General features: G+C 38.7%; 1 protein-coding gene across 5 annotated transcripts in view; it reads left to right on the forward strand.

Annotated features, from left to right (window-relative positions):
* The first annotated feature begins 6,863 nt into the window (after positions 1–6,863).
* NFKB1 (nuclear factor kappa B subunit 1) overlaps positions 6,864–18,396 on the forward strand; it is a 123,426-nt gene continuing 111,893 nt past the window's right edge. For 3 of the 5 annotated variants that reach the window (XM_005555555.5, XM_015450694.4, XM_074040223.1), the window contains exon 1: positions 6,864–7,318. Coding sequence is in view for 2 of the 5 variants with exons in the window: in XM_045392700.3 (XP_045248635.2) it covers positions 16,528–16,544 (17 nt within the window). In the remaining 3 variants the exon portion in view is untranslated. Of the gene's footprint in view, positions 7,319–16,474; positions 16,545–18,396 lie in introns of all 5 variants that reach the window. The other 2 variants (XM_045392700.3, XM_045392701.3) reach the window with 1 other exon arrangement.

Raw genomic sequence — 18,396 nt, forward strand, 5'->3', positions numbered from 1 at the left:
TCACAGTTCTGGAGGCTGGGAAGTCCAATATCAAGGTGCTAGCATCTTGTGAAAGACTACTTGCTGCATCATCCCGTAGCGAAAGGCAGAAGAGCAAAAGAGCAGATACCCAAGAGAGAAAGTAACCTACTCCTACAATAATGGCATTCATCCATTTATGGGGGTAGAGACCTCATGACCCAATCACCTCTCAAAGGTCTCACCTCTCAACACTGTTGAATGGGGAATTAAGTCCCAACACAGGAACTTTGGGGAACATGTTCAAACCATAGCACTGCCTATCTAGCCCTTGTCACTGGGCAGAAAAAGAAGAAATGAATTCATAACCACTTACACTATATGTGATGATCAAAAGCATACAAGTAAAAAATTTTATTTAAGGTTTTTCCAAGTTAATAGTATACCCAGATAACAGGCAAAATGAAGCACAAATATTCCTTACTCAATTTTAACCTAAGGTTCAAATAATTTCCAGAGATTGTTTCAAGAAATGTAAGCAATTTCTTATTTATAATTCAGTTGACATATTAAACAGCATATGAAATGTAGCTGAAAAGAGAATTGATAAACTACAAGGTAAATCTAAAGAAATTATCCAGAATGAAATCCAAAGAGATAAGAGATGTTAAAAGACACAGAGGTTAGATTGAGAAGATCTAACATATACCTAATTTAAATTCCAGAAAACAAGTCTAGGAAAAATGAAAGAGAAGAAATGTTACAAAAGATAATGGACTAGGAATGTAACTGTTGAAACATCAAATCTTGAGATCCAGGAAGCCATATAACATGCTTCTAAAATCCAAGCTTATTATATTAATATGTAAAAACATTAATATTAATATATATTAATTCTATTATTAATATAATCATTTTATTATAGAAATATGTAATTTATACATAAATCAATATATAATATATAAAGTGTTATATGATATATAATATGTAATATAGTTATACAGTATATAATAAATTATATATTGATTTATATATAATACATAATTGTATAACTTATAAATTATATATTGCTTTATATATAAATCAATAATATATTGATGCATATAATTATTATTTTATATTAATAATAATGATACAATAATTGGTGTTATATAAATATTAATTTTATATAACATTAGTAATTATAAAATACTATCATGTAACAATTATTAATATAATAAATATAGCATATTAATATTAATAACTTATGTTTATTAATATATTATAAATGACATGATTTCAAATTTCAGATTTCTGTAAAAGCTTATCAGGAGTTATATATTTGCAAAACCATATTTATCTTATTAAAGAGACACGTAAAAGTGTCAGAGCATCACATGAATAGATTTGACTGCCAGATACAGAACCTTTCAGAAGACAGAAGCAAACCTCCTCCATAAAAATCAGTAATTGGCAGCTGTCTCAATGGGATGTCCAATAACTAGCCTTATTTCACTCAGAACAATTTTATCGGCTTCATATAGCATGACCAATCACCCTGGTTTACTAGAGACTGAGGGTTTCCTGGGTGAGGGACTCTCTGTGCTAAAAGCAGGATAGTCCTGGATCAACTGGGATGAGTTAAGTCTCTATTTTCATGCCTTCACGGAAATAATTAAAAGATACCTCTCTGTTATGGGCTGAATAATGAAATTATTCCTATGCTGAAGTCCTAACCCCCAGCACCTCAGAATGTAACTGGATTTTGAGATAGGGTTTTTAAAGAGGTATATAAGTTAAAATGAGGACAGTGGGATGGGCCCTAATCTAATATGACTGATGTCCTTATAAGACGAGATGATTTGGACATGGACACAGAGGGACAACCACATGAAGACACGGAGAAGATGGTCATCTGCAAGCCAAGGAGAGAAGCCTCCAAGTAAACCAACCCTGCCAACACGTTGCTCTTGAACTTCTAGTCTCCAGAACCATAAAAAAAATTTCTATTGTTTAAGCCACCTAGTCTGAGATATTTTGTTTTGGCAGCCCTAACAAACACATTCTCTAAGGGCTTATTCGCATTTTTGGTTTAGTGCATCTCAGCTGATGATTAGAGCCTAACCCTCCCCCTCTTCTTGGGCCCTCTCTTCTCTGTACTCTTCCTCCTCATATCTCACACAAGCAGATTTGTTCCTGCCTCCTCACCTAGATTATGAGCTCCACACAGTCTCTTTTCTTCTGGCTCCTGGCTCCCTCATTAATCTTTCTACTCTTAACTCGTTAAACTATCTCCCCACCTTTCCAAACTTCCATTAACTCTGACACTCCATAAATGTTAGTCAAATAAATGAAGAATCACACTAACTCCTCTTTCCTTCCCTCTCACTCCAACCTCTTGGTGAGATTCTTTTGCATTTATGCCCTCGTTTCCCCATTTCTCACTCACTTGTCAGTGTCCTGGTTCTTGGTTTTCCTCATTATATTGAAATAGATCTGAAGAAGTCATGTAAGACCACAGCCACTGCTATCAGTGCTATTTGAGAATTAATAAAGTTCCCTTTTCCTCTAAGTGAGCGAGCAGAGTGAACAGAAGACAGACTGGCTTCTGCCCTTGGCTGCACAGCCATGCCCAGAGGCTAGGCTTAGGATTTTATAATTCCCAAAGTCAATGGTCTCTTCCCCTCTCCATCCTTTAGGAACTGTCTGCAGTATCTGACACCATTGAGAGCTCTCACACCCTTTAAACTCTCTCTTCTCTGGCTTTCTGAGCTTTCCTCCCACTTTTGATGGCACCTCAGGAGTTTTTAAGCATCTCTCTCTCTCTCATAGCAACTCCAGAAATAAAGTCATTCATCAAATTCCTGTACTTAGCCCCTTGTCTCCTCTTTGACCGCTAATGTTTTAGAAACACGCTCCTGACAACTATCGCATCTTTGCAGTTCTCTATTTCCATCTCCAACGCCATGTCTCTCAGAGCATCAGCCTTGAGTTTTCAATTGCATATTTATTAGCTGTTTCCATATGGACATGTCACGGAATCTGTCATTCTGAACATGTCTAAAATATGTATGTTTACATGTTACATGTATGTTCGGCATTTGGGAATGCATTACATTCCCACAAATTTTTTCCCAGTTACGATGTTACTATTCTAATCACTCAGACTAGAAAACTCAGAGCTATCTATGAGTCTTCCTCTATTCAAACTGCATATATAGTCTACAACCAGGTCCTGTTGATCTGATCTTCTAAAAATCTCTTACATGCTCCTTTTTATATCATTGGATAATAGTTTAGTGTGGTGGTTAATATCATGCACACTGGAGCCAAATTTATTAGGTTCAAATCCTGACTCTCCTACTATTTACTAATTATGAAACCTTAGGAAAATTATTCAACTTTTCATCTGTAAAGATGGGCATTATAATGATGATCCACTTCATATGACTGAAAACCAAATACATGAATACATGTATAGCAGATATTAACCATATGCTTAGCCGACCTAATTCCACCTCCTAAACAACCAGAAGACCTGTATTTCTCTGCTCCCTAGCATCTAAGTGGGGCCATGGAATGTGGGCAGAAGTGTTATGTCACCTTTACTCAAAGGCAATTAAAAAGAAGACATACTTTTCCTATGTTCTCATTGCCAATGAACGCACTACACAGATCTCGACCTCAGAATTCTCTGCACACTGGCATTTCCAACATAGTTTCATGAGAAGGGAAATTTGTGTAGTTTCAATGATTTAGTGATGCTATGGTTTATTTGTCCCCTCTAAACCTCATGTTGAAATGTGACCCCAATTTTGGAGGTAGGGCCTAATGGGAGATGTTTGGGTCATGGGGGTGGATCCCTCACAAATAGATTGATGCTTTTCCCTGCAAGGAGGAGAGGATGACTGAGTTCTCACTGTATTCGTTCCTATGAGAGCTGGTTGCTAAAAAGTTTGGCACGTCTCCCCTCTCTCTCGCCATATGATCTCTGCACACACCACCCGCCTTTGCCTTCCATTGAGTGGAAGCAGCCTGAGGCCTTCACCAGACACATACGCTGGTGACATGCTTCTTGTATAGTCTGCAGACTGTGAGCCTAATAAACCTCTTTTCATTATAAACTACCCAGTCTTGGGTATTCTGCCATAGCAACACAAATGAACTAAGACAAGTGACAAACACAGTATAACTTGTCTTTTAGACAATATTGATGCCTGAAATTCCACATTGAGGCATTTTTTTTCTCTTCATAGCCTGATAATGGTAAATACCTTCTGACACTTTAGGATGGATGAATTTGTAAGAAATATTCCTGGAAGCAGATTTGTACAGAGTATAGAGAAAACGTTGGGTAACAAAGCAGGAACGGAGGAGGGTTAATCAGCGAGCCAAAAAGAGTAAACTGAAGGCTTTTACAGTTTTATCTGCTGTGCTGCATGGAATTACATCCCCCCAAAACGTATGTTCAAGTCCTAACCACAGGTACCCGTGAACATGAGTTTATTTGGAACTACGATCTTTGCAAATGTTATCAAGTTAAGATGAGGTAATACTGGATTGGGGTGGGCTCTAAATCCAATGACTGGTGTCTTCATAAAAGAAAGGTGAGGGAGATTTGAATATAGGGACACAAAGGAAACACAGGGAAGGAGACCATGTGACCATGTAGGCACAGAATGAAGTGTTGCACCCAAGCCAAGAATGGCAAGGATTGCTGGAGCCACCAGAAGCTAGGAGGCGGCAAAGGATTCCTCCCTAGAGTCTTCAAGGGAGCATGGCCTTGATGGCACCTTGAGTTCAGAATTTTAGGCTCCAGGACTGTGACAGAATAAATTCCCATTGTAAGTCATTCAGCCGGTGGTAACTTTTTACAGCAGCCCCAGGAAACTAACATGCCTGCTCAACACCCTACCCTCAATTTTAAGTTCATTTTATGGAATCATTTTGAGTTTGGAGTCTGATTTAATCCCTTTCAGTAATTAACACTCTTCATTTTTTACCCCCAAATATGTCACACTGGCTCTACTCTTGTAACAATTCTATTTACCTATCTTTTGGTAATGGGGCTGCCACTCCTTGCAGAATGAAAAGTAGAGCGTGTATGCTCATACCTCCCAAAGTGGGGGAAAATCCACACCCCTTACACTTTGTTTCATGGGAACTTGCAGACTTCTTACTCATGTCACTGGCAAAAATCATTTTACATAAACTATATTTCAATCTCCTATACTATTGGCATAATTTCTAATCTGTCCCATAAATAACAACACATAATTTCTTTCTTTCTTTTTGAGAAGGAGTCTCGCTCGGTCTCGCCCAGGCTGGAGTGCAGTAGCACAATCTCGGCTCACTGCAACCTCTGCCTCCGGAGTTCAAGCGATTCTCCTGCCTCAGCCTCCCAAGTAGCTGGGATTACAGGCGCCTGCCACCAAGCCCGGCTAATATTTTGTATTTTTAGTAGAGACGGGGTTTCCCCATATTGGTCAGGCTGGTCTCCAACTCCTGACCTCAGGTGATCCACCTGCCTCGGCATCCCAAAGTGCTGGGATGACAGGCGTGAGCCACCGCACTCGGCCCACAAAATTTCTTAAAAAGTCGTTGTGTTCAGTCTTTATGGATCCTCTGAATTCCACCTGCTCAGCCTCCAGGAGCTAAATGAGATCGCTTAAAGGTCAACTGTTGGGTGCCTCCAAGGTCGCCCCAGAGGCTCCTGTCATAGGCAATCAAATGAATCTCTGTTTTTACTTTTGGTTGTGCGCGTATGTGTGGTTTTTTTGTTTGTTTTGTTTTGTTTTTTGTTTTTGCCAGAAAAACACTCCACCAAGAAGGTTTTTATAACCTAGTGGAGGAGGAGGACGGAGAGTGGGCACAAAACGACTAGGATGAACATGCTATAAGGAATCTGAATGCCACTGCACTATTGCCTGGTAAGGACCTGATTACCGATATTTTAAAGCTAAGCTTTCAGTTGTCACTCGACCCACTAGTGAAACAATGAGCTCTAAAATATATGTTTCAGCTCAAGATTTCTTATGTGGGGAGGTAATGCAACCCAAGGTATCCCCAGCCTGTGCCTAGTACAGCGCCCAGCACTAAAGCAGCTCAGATGCCAGTGAACGGTGGTCACTGGCAGGCCTGTCAATGGGTGCCAGTAGCGGTCTCTTCAGAGAAAAAGAAAACTCCCCTCTGCCAGATCAGTATTTTATGAGCTGTAAACCAAAACCATTGCTACCACCATCACTATAATTCTATCCACAGTAATTATCATAAAGGCCTAACAATGCCTTGTAGATGAATATTGAGTAACTGCCCTATAACGAGGATATTTAAGACCGCACCAAAAACCAGTAGAGGGTTATACTTTACTGGACACAAGTCGGTTATGATAACGAAATTCTAGTTTAATCTGTGAAGAGATCTGAATGTAACCGAGACACATTTAAATGGAATATACAGATGAGCTTTATTTTTATATCTGGCATGCTTGGATCCATGCCGACCCTCCAGCTGCTCGGGCCTGCCCTTAGGGGCTATGGACCGCATGACTCTATCAGCGGCACCGCCGCCGCCTCCGCGCCGCCTGTGTTCCCGGACCACTGGGCCCGGCTGGCGCTTCCTGGGGGCGTCCCTACCGGCTCCAGCCCTCGGGATTTGGGAGCGCCCGGCTAGGAAGCCAGAGTCACGCCGGGGATCCCGGCGTCCAGGCCGCCTAACGCGCGCCCCTCGCCCGGCGCCCCGAAGCGGCCCCGAGGGGCGGGAGCCCAACCGAGCAACGAGGCCGGGCCGGGGGCGCACGGCCCCCAAAAGTGCGGGCTTCCCCCACCCCCGGCAGCGACCCCACCTCCCGCCCCCGCTGCGTGCGCGCGTGTGTCCGTCTGTCTGTATGCTCTCTCGACGTCAGTGGGAATTTCCAGCCAGGAAGTGAGAGAGTGAGCGAGAGAGAAAGAGAGAGAAGTGCACCAGCTAGCCGGGGCAGGAAGAGGAGGTTTCGCCACCGGAGCGGCCCGGCGACGCGCTGACAGCTTCCCCTGCCCTTCCCGTCGGTCGGGCCGCCAGCCGCCGCCGCCCTCGGCCTGCACGCAGCCGCCGGCCCCGCTCCCGGAGCCCAGCGCCGCCGAGGCCGCAGCCGCCCGGCCAGTAAGGCGGCGCCGCCGCCCGGCCACCGCGCGCCCTGCGCTTCCCTCCGCCCGCGCTGCGGACATGGCGCGGCGCTGACTGGCCTGGCCCGGCCCCGCCGCGCTACCGCTCGCCCCGACCCGCACCCGGGCCCGCTCGGGCTCCGGCCGGCCACCGCCTCTTCCCTCTCCAGCCCGCAGGCCCGCGCCGCCCAGGAGGGAGAGACCTGCGCCAGGAGGCCGAACGCGGACTCGCCACCAGGGTAAGCCAAACTCGGGCGAGTGGGGGCCCGGCAGGGGACGCGTGGCTCGAGTCCCGCCATCCAGCTCTCCGCACCCCCTCCAGCCCCACTCGGACTTCCTCATTCCTGCGCTAACCGCTGGGCTAGACCGTGGGAGGAGGTTGACAGTAGTGAGAGGCACATGGGATTGGCGACAGCGGGGTAAGGCACATCCGGACCTCGCAGGGGCTAGTCGGCCGAAGGGCCGTGGCTGCCCGGCGCTCATTTCTCTTCACGTCCCTCCGCGGGGTGGGAATGCGAATCGGAGGGGAACTCTTACAAACTTTTAAAATCCCCCAACCCCAGCCCCAGCTGGGGGATAGTGAGAAGGTTGAGGTGCGCTGCGGCGCGGAGGAGAGAGGGAAGGTGGTTGGTGCAGTGCAGAACCAGATTTCACCTAAGGGCGTTCCATGAAATGAAAGAAGAAGTGCTTGTCAGTCCTCCTGGCAGGGAAAGCCCTCTCCAGCTCCCCAGAATTGAATAGGAGAGTCTATTCATCCCTCTCCTACTTCTAAAAGAAGCCTGGCCCTCTCTCTGTCTCTTTTTCTCTCCCTCCCCCCACCCCTCCGTACACACACACACACACACACACACACACACACACACACACACACGATATAGTCACCTGCTATAGGACTTGATTCTGATCCTCTGGGGCCTGGCATTTGAGAGAGAAAATAAATTACCTAGTTGGATACTTAGAGCACTTTTTAGACTTGATTATGTAAAATTCTTGGACAGTGCCACCATGTATTATGCATGACTTCTGAAACAAAAACAATGTAAAAACAAAGCCTATCCTAAATGTAAGTTTTTCTATGGTCCTTAAAAACAGACACCAGGGAATGTTTGCCCTGACTTACTGGTCTATCCTGAAACTGAAATGGGACTTAATGATACAGGATTTAATTATCAAGATTTGAGACATTTTCATGGACTTTGTTAAGTAGAGGTTTTCAGCATTACAGTTTATGAAATAACCATATTTAACTCAAAGATTTTGTTATAAAGCTTATAATCTGAAAAAATGCTTATGGTATTACTAGAACATTTAATAACTCTGGCATCAAAATATTCTACACACTGGTGATCTTTAGTAAATACTAAAGGTTAGGGTCAAGATGTTCAATAATTTTCTTCTAGCAGAATCCCACAACTGAATATTGTCAAGCAGTTTAAACTGCATTCGTGTTTGTTAAAACTTTAAAAGGGAAACTTAAAATTGAAGTATGTTGTTTTTCTGATTTTAATTTTGTGCTTTCTAGAGATGAATCCTTTTACTGCTTGAGGCACTATGGGAATTATGTGTTTAAATGTATGTATTTAAATTTGAAGCAGTGTACTTTTTTCAGTTTATAAACTTGGGAAGACAGGAAATGAAAAGATTTATTTCCTGTAGAATTTTACGTTCATGATTTAATTGAATTGCTGAAATGAAAAGAACATATACGATGAATGGAGACTTGGAATCTGAGATTATTCATCCATATTGATACACCTGCAATTCCTAAATGCCCTCCCCTGCTTGTTTAGATAAAATGTCTTCCTGGTCTGCAACCTACTGGACAAACTTGAACACAAAGGAACACACGTTTTATGTACATTTAATACTGGAACCGAAAAGCTGCTTGCAGTGAAAAGCAAACCACTTCTAAACTCTTTGACACTTTTTAAGGAAAATAGTATAATCGTTTTGGGGTTGGTGGTGATTTGAAAATCTTTTATCTTTTTTTCTGAAATTTCATTCTTACGTTCGTCGTTGGCACTCACTTGTGCTGAGTAAATGCCCCTGTTTTTCAAACCCAGATAGTAAATACTGGGGTATACATACAAAAATAGTCCTTCCCCTTTGTAAGCATTGCTTTGATCTTTGCACTTCCTTTTTACTCTACCTCTTAAACAAGATCTGTGATGACTGAGTTGATTAAAGCACAATTAATCTTGAAATAGGAAGAATTTTAGATTTAGTGATCATATTCCTTACATTTCTGTTGTTACTGTTCCTGGAAACAAATTGAAGTAGTGTGAGAAACTAATTATTTATGTAGGTTGTTTTAGCTACACTTTTAGACTTGCAGATAATTGATTAAGTAAGTTACTACCTTGACTTTCAGGGATTGCTCATTGTGGTAGATACGAGGTCTAGATAGGGAATTGGCAGCTACATGAATGTTGGACTATCATTCCATCAGCAAGACCTTATTTTTACCTAATTTATGAGAGGTATTTCTCTCTTCAGAAGAGGTGAAAGTTCTGGCTTCTGAGGGGAAGTGATTACTTCATAACCTTCAATTGGTTTGAACTTGGGAGAAGTAAGAAAAGTAGTCGATATTTTCAAACAATAAAATAATTGTGTCTGAGTTGCTGTATGGATTTTTCATGAAGTACTCAAAAATGTCATCTTTTTCATCTTCAGGTCTTAATAGATGTGCTCTTCTGAGCATAGAATTGACTGCAGTAGGAAGTGTATCTGGAAATGCACAGTACTGTTGTATAACCAATAGAGTAAATACTCAGATTATGCGCTTCTAGTCCACAGATTGATCAGAAATCACATTAACAGGAATGGATGTCTATGAATGAATGGCTATGCAAAATTTCTCATTAGCTTTTTTACTTTTAGTAGGAAGTTTGTTTTATTTGGTTGGTCTCTTGGTTTTCTGTTTACAATGTGAATTGTCTACAGTAGTGGGATTGTTATATTAGAAGAGAAGGAGAAGGCAAAATAGAAGTTAGTGCCAGAGGATATGTTAAGATATGCTGCTCCTACATCTACGTTTGTGTCTAATCAGCGTTAATTGATGACTACGTCTTGGTAACCAGTAGACCATACTGGAGCAATTTACTCTGCTTTTTGGGAATTAGTTCTCATTTGCACTCTTGCACTTCCCATGAATATTGAACTCACTTGCAGTGTTCTTAGAGGTGAGCAATAAACCATCAAGAGCATATGATATCTCTTTGAATTCTGTCACTACTTTGGAGACAGAGAGTTTGGAAGAACTGAAGCTACTCAGCCTCAGGGAGAAAGGTTTGAACATTTTGGCATAGTCCTGCAAGTCAATTTGGCTCCTTGACTGTGAATTTTTTTTAATCAAAAAAGATTAATATTTGAAACCACATAATTTGGTACAGTTAATAGTTCTGGTAACATAACCAAGCCTTTTATCTTTGTAATATTTCATTAATTAGTATCCAGTGCCTCACTTTTAGAAGAAAAAAAGAGAAAAAAGTAGTTAACATTCTTTTAATGATGATGAAATTGCTTCATACTTTTGGTCTCTGCTGTATTAGAGGTTGTTCCTGGGTGCAAATTAATATACTGTCTTTTACATTTCCGGAGGTTGTTGACCTGGCCTTGAAGATCAGCCAACAGTTTAGAAAATAAGTTGTGCAAATTGCATTGCTTCACCTCAGATAATTTAAAGCCTGACAGTTCTGTATAAAATAAGAGTCACATAAGATGCAATTTGTTAAAGATTATAGAAATCTCAGAAGATAGATTATGGATGAAAATATTTGTTTAATTTCGAGTACTAATAATAAAAATAGTGCATTTTACATTTTAAAAAGAAAACAATTTTTATTCTCATATTTTCTGTAGTAACTAATACAGATTTAATTATCAATAATACAAATTTCATCTGCTTTAATTTATTGCCTGTTTTTGAAATTAGAATAATGATATATTTGGTTTAATTATCCATTACTAATTGCCTTATTATTTTTCATTCATCTTTCACCATTAATCCAGAAATAGCTTCTCTTTTGACCCATGCCTTCAGTAGATATCAACAGATTTGAATTCATCTATGGATCCTATTAGTTTAAACTGTGAAAAATTTTGACTGCTTAAGCTTTAAAAAAGAATTTATATATTCTATATGGCTTATTCTTTAAGCTAGCCAAAATTATTTAAAAAATGAAATAAAAAGAAAGGAAAAGCTGAGAGAATCAAATTCTCTAGTTCAACTAAAAAGAAACAATATCTAATCAATACTGATGAGAAATAGCTGATGCTTAACATTGTACTTGTTGGTACATAGTAAGCAATCAGTAACTGTTTAATGAATGAGGGACATGAAGTTGTTGCAAAATTATTTTGTTTTTTTAAATGGACAGCCATCTTCTATAAGGAACAAAAATTACATTATTTTGCTTTGCCTTCTGGAAAGAAATGAACCCAAAATAGTCCTTGAGTCCTAGATATTATGGAAATCTTATCTAAAGACCACTTGAAGTTTACTAGAACAAATAATTTATTAAAAAGTACCTGGCGCCTTCCAAAAGGGGAACATTTCATTCTGAAAGAGGCATTTATAAACTAGAAAGAAAAATGCCTTTTAGTTTCAAAGTTTTAGAGGCACCAGAGCAAGATAATAAAGTAATTGGAATTATAAAAGGTGCTTGTAAAATTGAAAAATGTAACTTTTTGGTGAAATTAGAATTTCTGTACACTCCATTGAAACTGAAATGTCAAATACTAATACCTCCAAAAAAGAAACAATGCCACAAGCACTGTTTGGTAGCCTAAGAATTGTTAACGCTTATCTAAATTAATCAACTAAAACGTTAAAACAAAATATGTTATTTTGTTGTTACCTTTGAAATTAAACACCTATCACCCATAAATCTGTGAATGTTAAAAGTTACTAGATGGCAAACCTCAGGAACAAGCAGCCAATTTGCAGGGTTTACTGTACTTTCCACTTTCATACTTTAATGATTTTTGCAACACTGTAGAAGCTGGGGCCTCATCCTGGCAGAGTTTGTTCATTATTTTTCAGTTGTAGCATTTTTTAAAAGTTGGCCTTGAATTTCTGAATTGAACCATTTATTTTTTGTGGGCACAATTTTTTGAATGAAATATACCATTTAGACTAGAAAAGAGCAAAATGCCAATACTCCCTGTCCTAGTGTCATTGTGCCCCCAGGAGCCCTAAGGCAGTCCTGTGGGAAAATAACCATTTTATTGAGTGCTGCTCACTTCAGTTCAGTCTGCTTTGCTGCCACTTAGTTCTGGATCTGACCCTGATCTCCCCTCACATGACTCACAATAAACATTCAAGTTTAAAAATTAATTTAAAAGTTAGTTACATGTATATATGTAACTAATGTGTATATGAAATATACTGATATATATTGGTTACATATATAGATATGGCAACAACCAAAAAGGTTATATATATACATATTTGTAACTAATATGTACATTAAATATAATGATACATATGTATAAATATGTATTTGTAACTAATATATATTAAATATAATTATATTAGTTACAAATTAAATATAATTATATTAGTTACAAATACGTATATATAATATTTTTTGTTGCCAACAAACTGAGGAAGAAATTAAATATTAACATATATAACAATTGCACTGTAAAGCCGTCATTATTGAAAAGTACTCTGAAGATTAATAGTGGCAGTGTTTGTTAAAATAATAAAATAATCCAAGCACTCTGCCTGTGACTTCCCCATGAGATGGCCTCCAGAAAAAAATAAATTTTTCTGTGTTCCCTTACGAGTTCAGTCTGCAGCTTCTGGGCACAAAGAGAAGCATAAACAAAACAAACAAGGCTCTAACTTTGTCATAATCCTTACTCTACTAGTAGAAATGTATGGACAATTCATACGTTTCATATTGGAAAATAAAGCTATTAGATTTTTCTTTGAGATGAACCTTTTTTTTTTTTAATTTTAATTTTAATTTTTTTTTTCGGTAGAGACGGAATTTTGCTCTGTTGGCCAGGCTGGTCTCAAATTCCTGACCTCAAGTGATCCACCCACCTCAGCCTCCCAAAGTGCCGGGATTACAGGAGGGAACCACCTAGTTTGGCCAAGATGAACCTGTTTGATAAATGAGGCTCACTAATATTTCTAGGATTTACTTTTCACTAACTTGAACTAAAGAAAGTATAAGACCTGCATAAAGTTGAACATACCTCTACAATGTCCCATTTTAAAAAGCAATTTGTTTTTATGAATTTTGTTTCTTAAAAACAGCAGTTATTTCAAAAAATTATTATTTTTATTATGTATCATATCATTTGGACTGAAAATACTATACCATATTTCAGTGTTAGGGCACACCTATCCCTCTTTATCTCAGACATCAATTCTACCATATAACAAGTATGTAAAAAAGAAAACATAAAAGTGATGACAGACTCCCTAATCAACCTATTTATTGGTTCTAAGCCCAAGCCCGCAGTTCATTTAAATAGTGAAAATAAATTACTTAATTGTCTTAGAAAATATGTCTTGCATGACAAGAATTTTAGGAATGAGAAAATAACTATTTTTGGATGTTTTAACACAAATTCCCAACTCATGTTTTATTGATATTTGAAGAACCCCTTTGTTTACCAGTTCTTAAGTATAGGCTTATTTTGTAGGATTTAACCATGTATTGGTGTTTGACTGTTAAGACTTGATTTATAACCTTCAGTGTCTTTCTCTTTTAAATGGGATATGGACTTGGTAATGAGGCCAGAGGAGAATACCTTACAATTTATAGTATCTACTTATAATACAAGAACCTTCATGATTTATAAAATTAAAATGATGATGATGTGGGACGATGGAAGAAGCGTGTATGGGTGACTATTTATGTAGAGGAAATTAGAAGTAGAAAGCAATGTTAAGAAGTTAAGAATTAAAATGAAATTAAACTTAATTGTTTGCTCAGTTTCATAGTCAGGAAAGTACTTAAATCAGCAATTGATTTATGTAAAATCAAAACTGAAAACTGAATATATAATCTAGGAAATAGGAAAAAAAATTTTAATGTGTTCATACTGCTAATTTCAAACCAATCAGAAAACCTGGGGAACTAATTTTCAGAGGAGATCGCTTAAAGTGAACCAAAAATATAGCCATTTCTCTACCCTATTCATTTAATGCATTCATTTATTATACTGCTAATACATGATAAGGTGTATAAGTCAAGTATCATTTGTATATGTGTATGTGATTTGAAACCTAAGAGTCTTTTGAAAGATTGGTCAAAGCAAAGGATAATGAAAGCATAAAGATTTAGGGGGAAGAGTCCTCTATAAAAATTAAGACTTAAACTTTGTTATCGACTTGAATGTGAAGGTAGAATAATCTAGAAAGTGAATGAGAATTATAAATAAAAGTACAAATCATATATCTCATGGTTGAGATATACAATGAGATAAATTGTGTATCTCATCTAATGTGGGGTCATAATGAAAGGAGTAAGAGAGGTTGCCCTTGGATAGAACCTTTTAGCAGACATTTCATAATGGATTATCACATTTTTACTAAACTGATAAGAATGGACATTTTCACCACATTATGAAAAAACACTTCAGAAGTCAGTTGCAATCAAGCAAATATAAGTACCTGGGAAATTAAAATCAAAAGCATGGTAGTCCAACAATAGTCAAATGCATTTACTTGCTCTCATACCATATCATAGCATTAATTTGACGTAATATATTTATGGTGTCTCTTTATATATTTACTTGATTTCCCATTTAAGACATTTAACCAAATTTAACAAGCAATCCTTAGAAACTTTAAAAATATTTCCCATTTTAAACCATTACATAATCTTTTACCCTGCAGTTACAATTCTTTTTATGATGGGCGGGGAAGTATCCCATTTCTCTTAGAAAGTCTCCTATAATAGCCAAATAGGAGTCAGTCCAAGTTGCTTAGAGAGGCAGTTCAATCCTGTGTTGAAATAGATGACTTTTGGAGTAATTGTCCTATGTTTACTAAATATCTGTTGAACTGTAGGAGTCCAGTCATTCAAGGCAAGCCACAGAAATCATTTTATTGATGAGACACTTAAGTATCTTCACATCTATATGCCAATATTAAATTTCTCATCATCCCTGATCCCCACCCCTCTGCACAGATTGGTATCCCCAGCACATTAGGGAATGCAGTTGTTAGCTTGTTAGGGTCCATTCAGTAGATTTCCCATGCCAGAAATCTAGAAGCCCTTCTTACACATTCTGCTTTCTTCTTCAGTCAGTCACCAAGTTCTATCAAGTCAGCCTCCTCATCTCCAGAATCCATCCCTTCCTCATTGAATTTCTAGATTTTATTTTTGCATTGTCTCCTGCTTCTGACCCATCCTTCATTTCGCATAATGGTCAGCTTTCTAAAGTGTAAATTGGATCATATCTCTGCAGTGAATCCCAGTTGTCTTCACATGCTGATACCCACATACCTCACCCCCTTACTCCCTCCGCTGTTCCGCAACCATCCCCTAATCTCAAATCCTCCACACCAACCTTCAGTTTCCTACTCACAGTTTCTGACTTTTAATACCTTTGCTTATGCCCTCCCTGTATGAGAAGTGCCTTTTCTTTCCTAGCCATCCTGCTAACTACTAAACCCTTAGGCCTGGTTTGAGCATCACCATTTCTCTCACTTGTCTTTCTGTTTTCTCCCTCTCCTCTCCATAAAGAGTTATGTGGCCCCATTCTGTGTTCTGAATTCCTGTGGGTCCTAGAAAAGAAACATCTTGAGGGCAAGGAGTTCATCTTACTTACTTTTTATTTGCACAGCACCTAGTATGTTTGCTGAATAAGTAAATACTGAACAAGATATCAAGAGACAGTGCTGCCAATTAACTGTGCGGCTCAGAGCAAGTTAATTAACTTCTCTGAGTCTTATTTTTGTTCTGTAAAAAAAAGAGGTTCGACCAAATGAGCATCTCTCTCTAAAATTATGTGTTTCTTTGATATAATTGTATTGATTGGAAGACTTCAGATTTTCTTGCCATATTGAGATAGGTCAACTTAAGAAAAATGCATGTGAGTAAGTACCAAGCCAATTCTTGATTATCAATATGATATTATGAGGAACTGCCCATTTTTTGGATAATGAGTTACAATTTTTAGTCTCAGTATAGCTTCTTTTTCAAATCCAGATGTTTCTGGTGTTGCATTTTTTCATTATTAACCAGTCTCTTACATTCATATTTCTCCAAAGAAATTTATGGAAAGCTTGAGAGAAAAATTGAATATAAAGTTTAATATTTAAATGCTGGATTGATTCAAGGTCTCACTAATTATAACTATATTTGGAGGGAGAAGAAGGGGAGGTGGTGGTAGTATGAGATGAATCCTCCTCTGTTCCTTCCTAGAAGGAACACAACGTCCTACATCAAGAAGAAAGACAGAAGCATATCTTGGAGATATGAAAAGAACCACCAGGTAAACCAAAAAGAAAAAGAGTGTTAAAAAGTCAGCCTTTGAAAAGCAGGATTGGAGATGAGGGGTGGGGTAGTGGAAGCATTGCTTGTTTATAGAAACTCTTCCATCTTCGCATAGTATGATTTTGTTGTTTTTATTATTTTTTCCTTCCTTTTTTTGACCTCCAGCTTTAGCATAGTACAGTTGACAGAAATTATATATGTTTATGGTATACAAGTTGACGTTTTGGTATACATATGCATTGTGAAATTATTAAATCAAGCTGATTAACAGAAGTAGGGTTTTATTTCTTTAATAGTGATTCATTTGAATATATGTTGAGTCCTTTCTTTGTGCCAGACACAGTTCTAAAGACAAGGCATACAGTGCCAAACAAGACAGAAATCCAGAAATTCATGGAGCTTAAATCATGTAGTCTTTTCAGTTTTTAAAATTTCCTTGCTGGGCATAGTGACTCACACCTGTAATCCCAGTACTTCAGTAGGCCGAGAAGGGAGGATTGCCTAAACCCAGGGGTTTGAGACCAGCATTGACAAAATAGCAAGACCCCGGTCTCTACAAAAAAAATTAAAAATTAGCTGGGCAATGTAGCACATGACTGTGGTCCCAGCTCTTCAAGAGGCCGAGGTAGGAGCATCACTTGAGCCTGGGAGGTTGAGGCCTCAGTGAGTGGCAATTGTGCCACTGCAGTCCAGTCTAGGCAACAGAGCAAGACTCTGTCTCAAAAAAAGAAAAAAATAAAAAATAAAAAAAGAAACTTTCTTTTTACATTAGCCTTTTTTAAGTTGAAGAATCCCATAGCTAAAAAAGTACACAAATATTAATGCTGCAACTTTAGAGATTTATCTCAAGGTGAACACGTTTAACCTAGTTGGTGGTCAAGAAATAGTACACTGGCAGCACTGCAAAAGCATCCTATCTGTCCTTTCTTAGTTAGGACCCCTTCCCTCCACTGTCATTTAAAAGATTTCACGAACAACTTTTGGATTATGTGTATGTCAATTCTATGACTCATATATATCCACATAGACAGTGAAGCATTGACTGAATGAATTCATTATTCCAAGGTGCTAATAATGAGCTTCACACCAGTGGGAACTCTGCTGTGTCAGGTGGGCCCTACGGTCAGTTCATTCTGGATATTCCTCACTAAACAAAATACTGTTTTTCCTAGGTTGTTAGTAAAAAAATATAAAACTGATTACATTCTCATTTACTTATTATGAATTTAAAAGTAAATATGTTGCTTAATACCAAGTAGCCAGGGTCACTGACAAAGAGACATGGGAGAAAGAAGTATTCACATCTGATGTTATCAGACATAGAAAAGAGAGTAGAGTTCACCTATTTCTCCCCACTCATTTTATACATTGACATCTGTATGTATGTTGTTTTGTTTTGTTTTGTTTGTTTGTTTGTTTTGAGATGTGGTGTTACGCTGTCATACAAGCTGGAGTGCAGTGGTGCAATCATGGCTCACTGCAACCTCGACCTCCTGGTCCCAAGCTATCCTCCCACCTCAGCCACCCAAGTAGCTAGGACTACAGGCATGCACCACCACGCCTGGCAAAATTGTAATTTTATTTTACTTTTTAAAATTTTTGTAGAGATGGGGTCTCCCTATGTTGCCAAAGCTTGTCCCCAAACACCTGGACCTCCCAAAGTGGTGGGATTATAGGTGTGAGCCACTACACCCAGCCATGTGTATGTTAAAAGAGTTTATCTGTATGAATGGTCAGTGTAGAAAGGGCTTCATGGAGCCTGATTTTGATGGCATGCAAATTATTGTATTTGTGTATATGTAATCAGAAGGCCTTCGCCGTGATTATTTCTTCAAGGGAACCCTTTGTGC

The sequence above is a fragment of the Macaca fascicularis genome, chromosome 5 (genome assembly GCF_037993035.2).
Source record: "Macaca fascicularis isolate 582-1 chromosome 5, T2T-MFA8v1.1".
Taxonomy (NCBI): domain Eukaryota; kingdom Metazoa; phylum Chordata; class Mammalia; order Primates; family Cercopithecidae; genus Macaca; species Macaca fascicularis.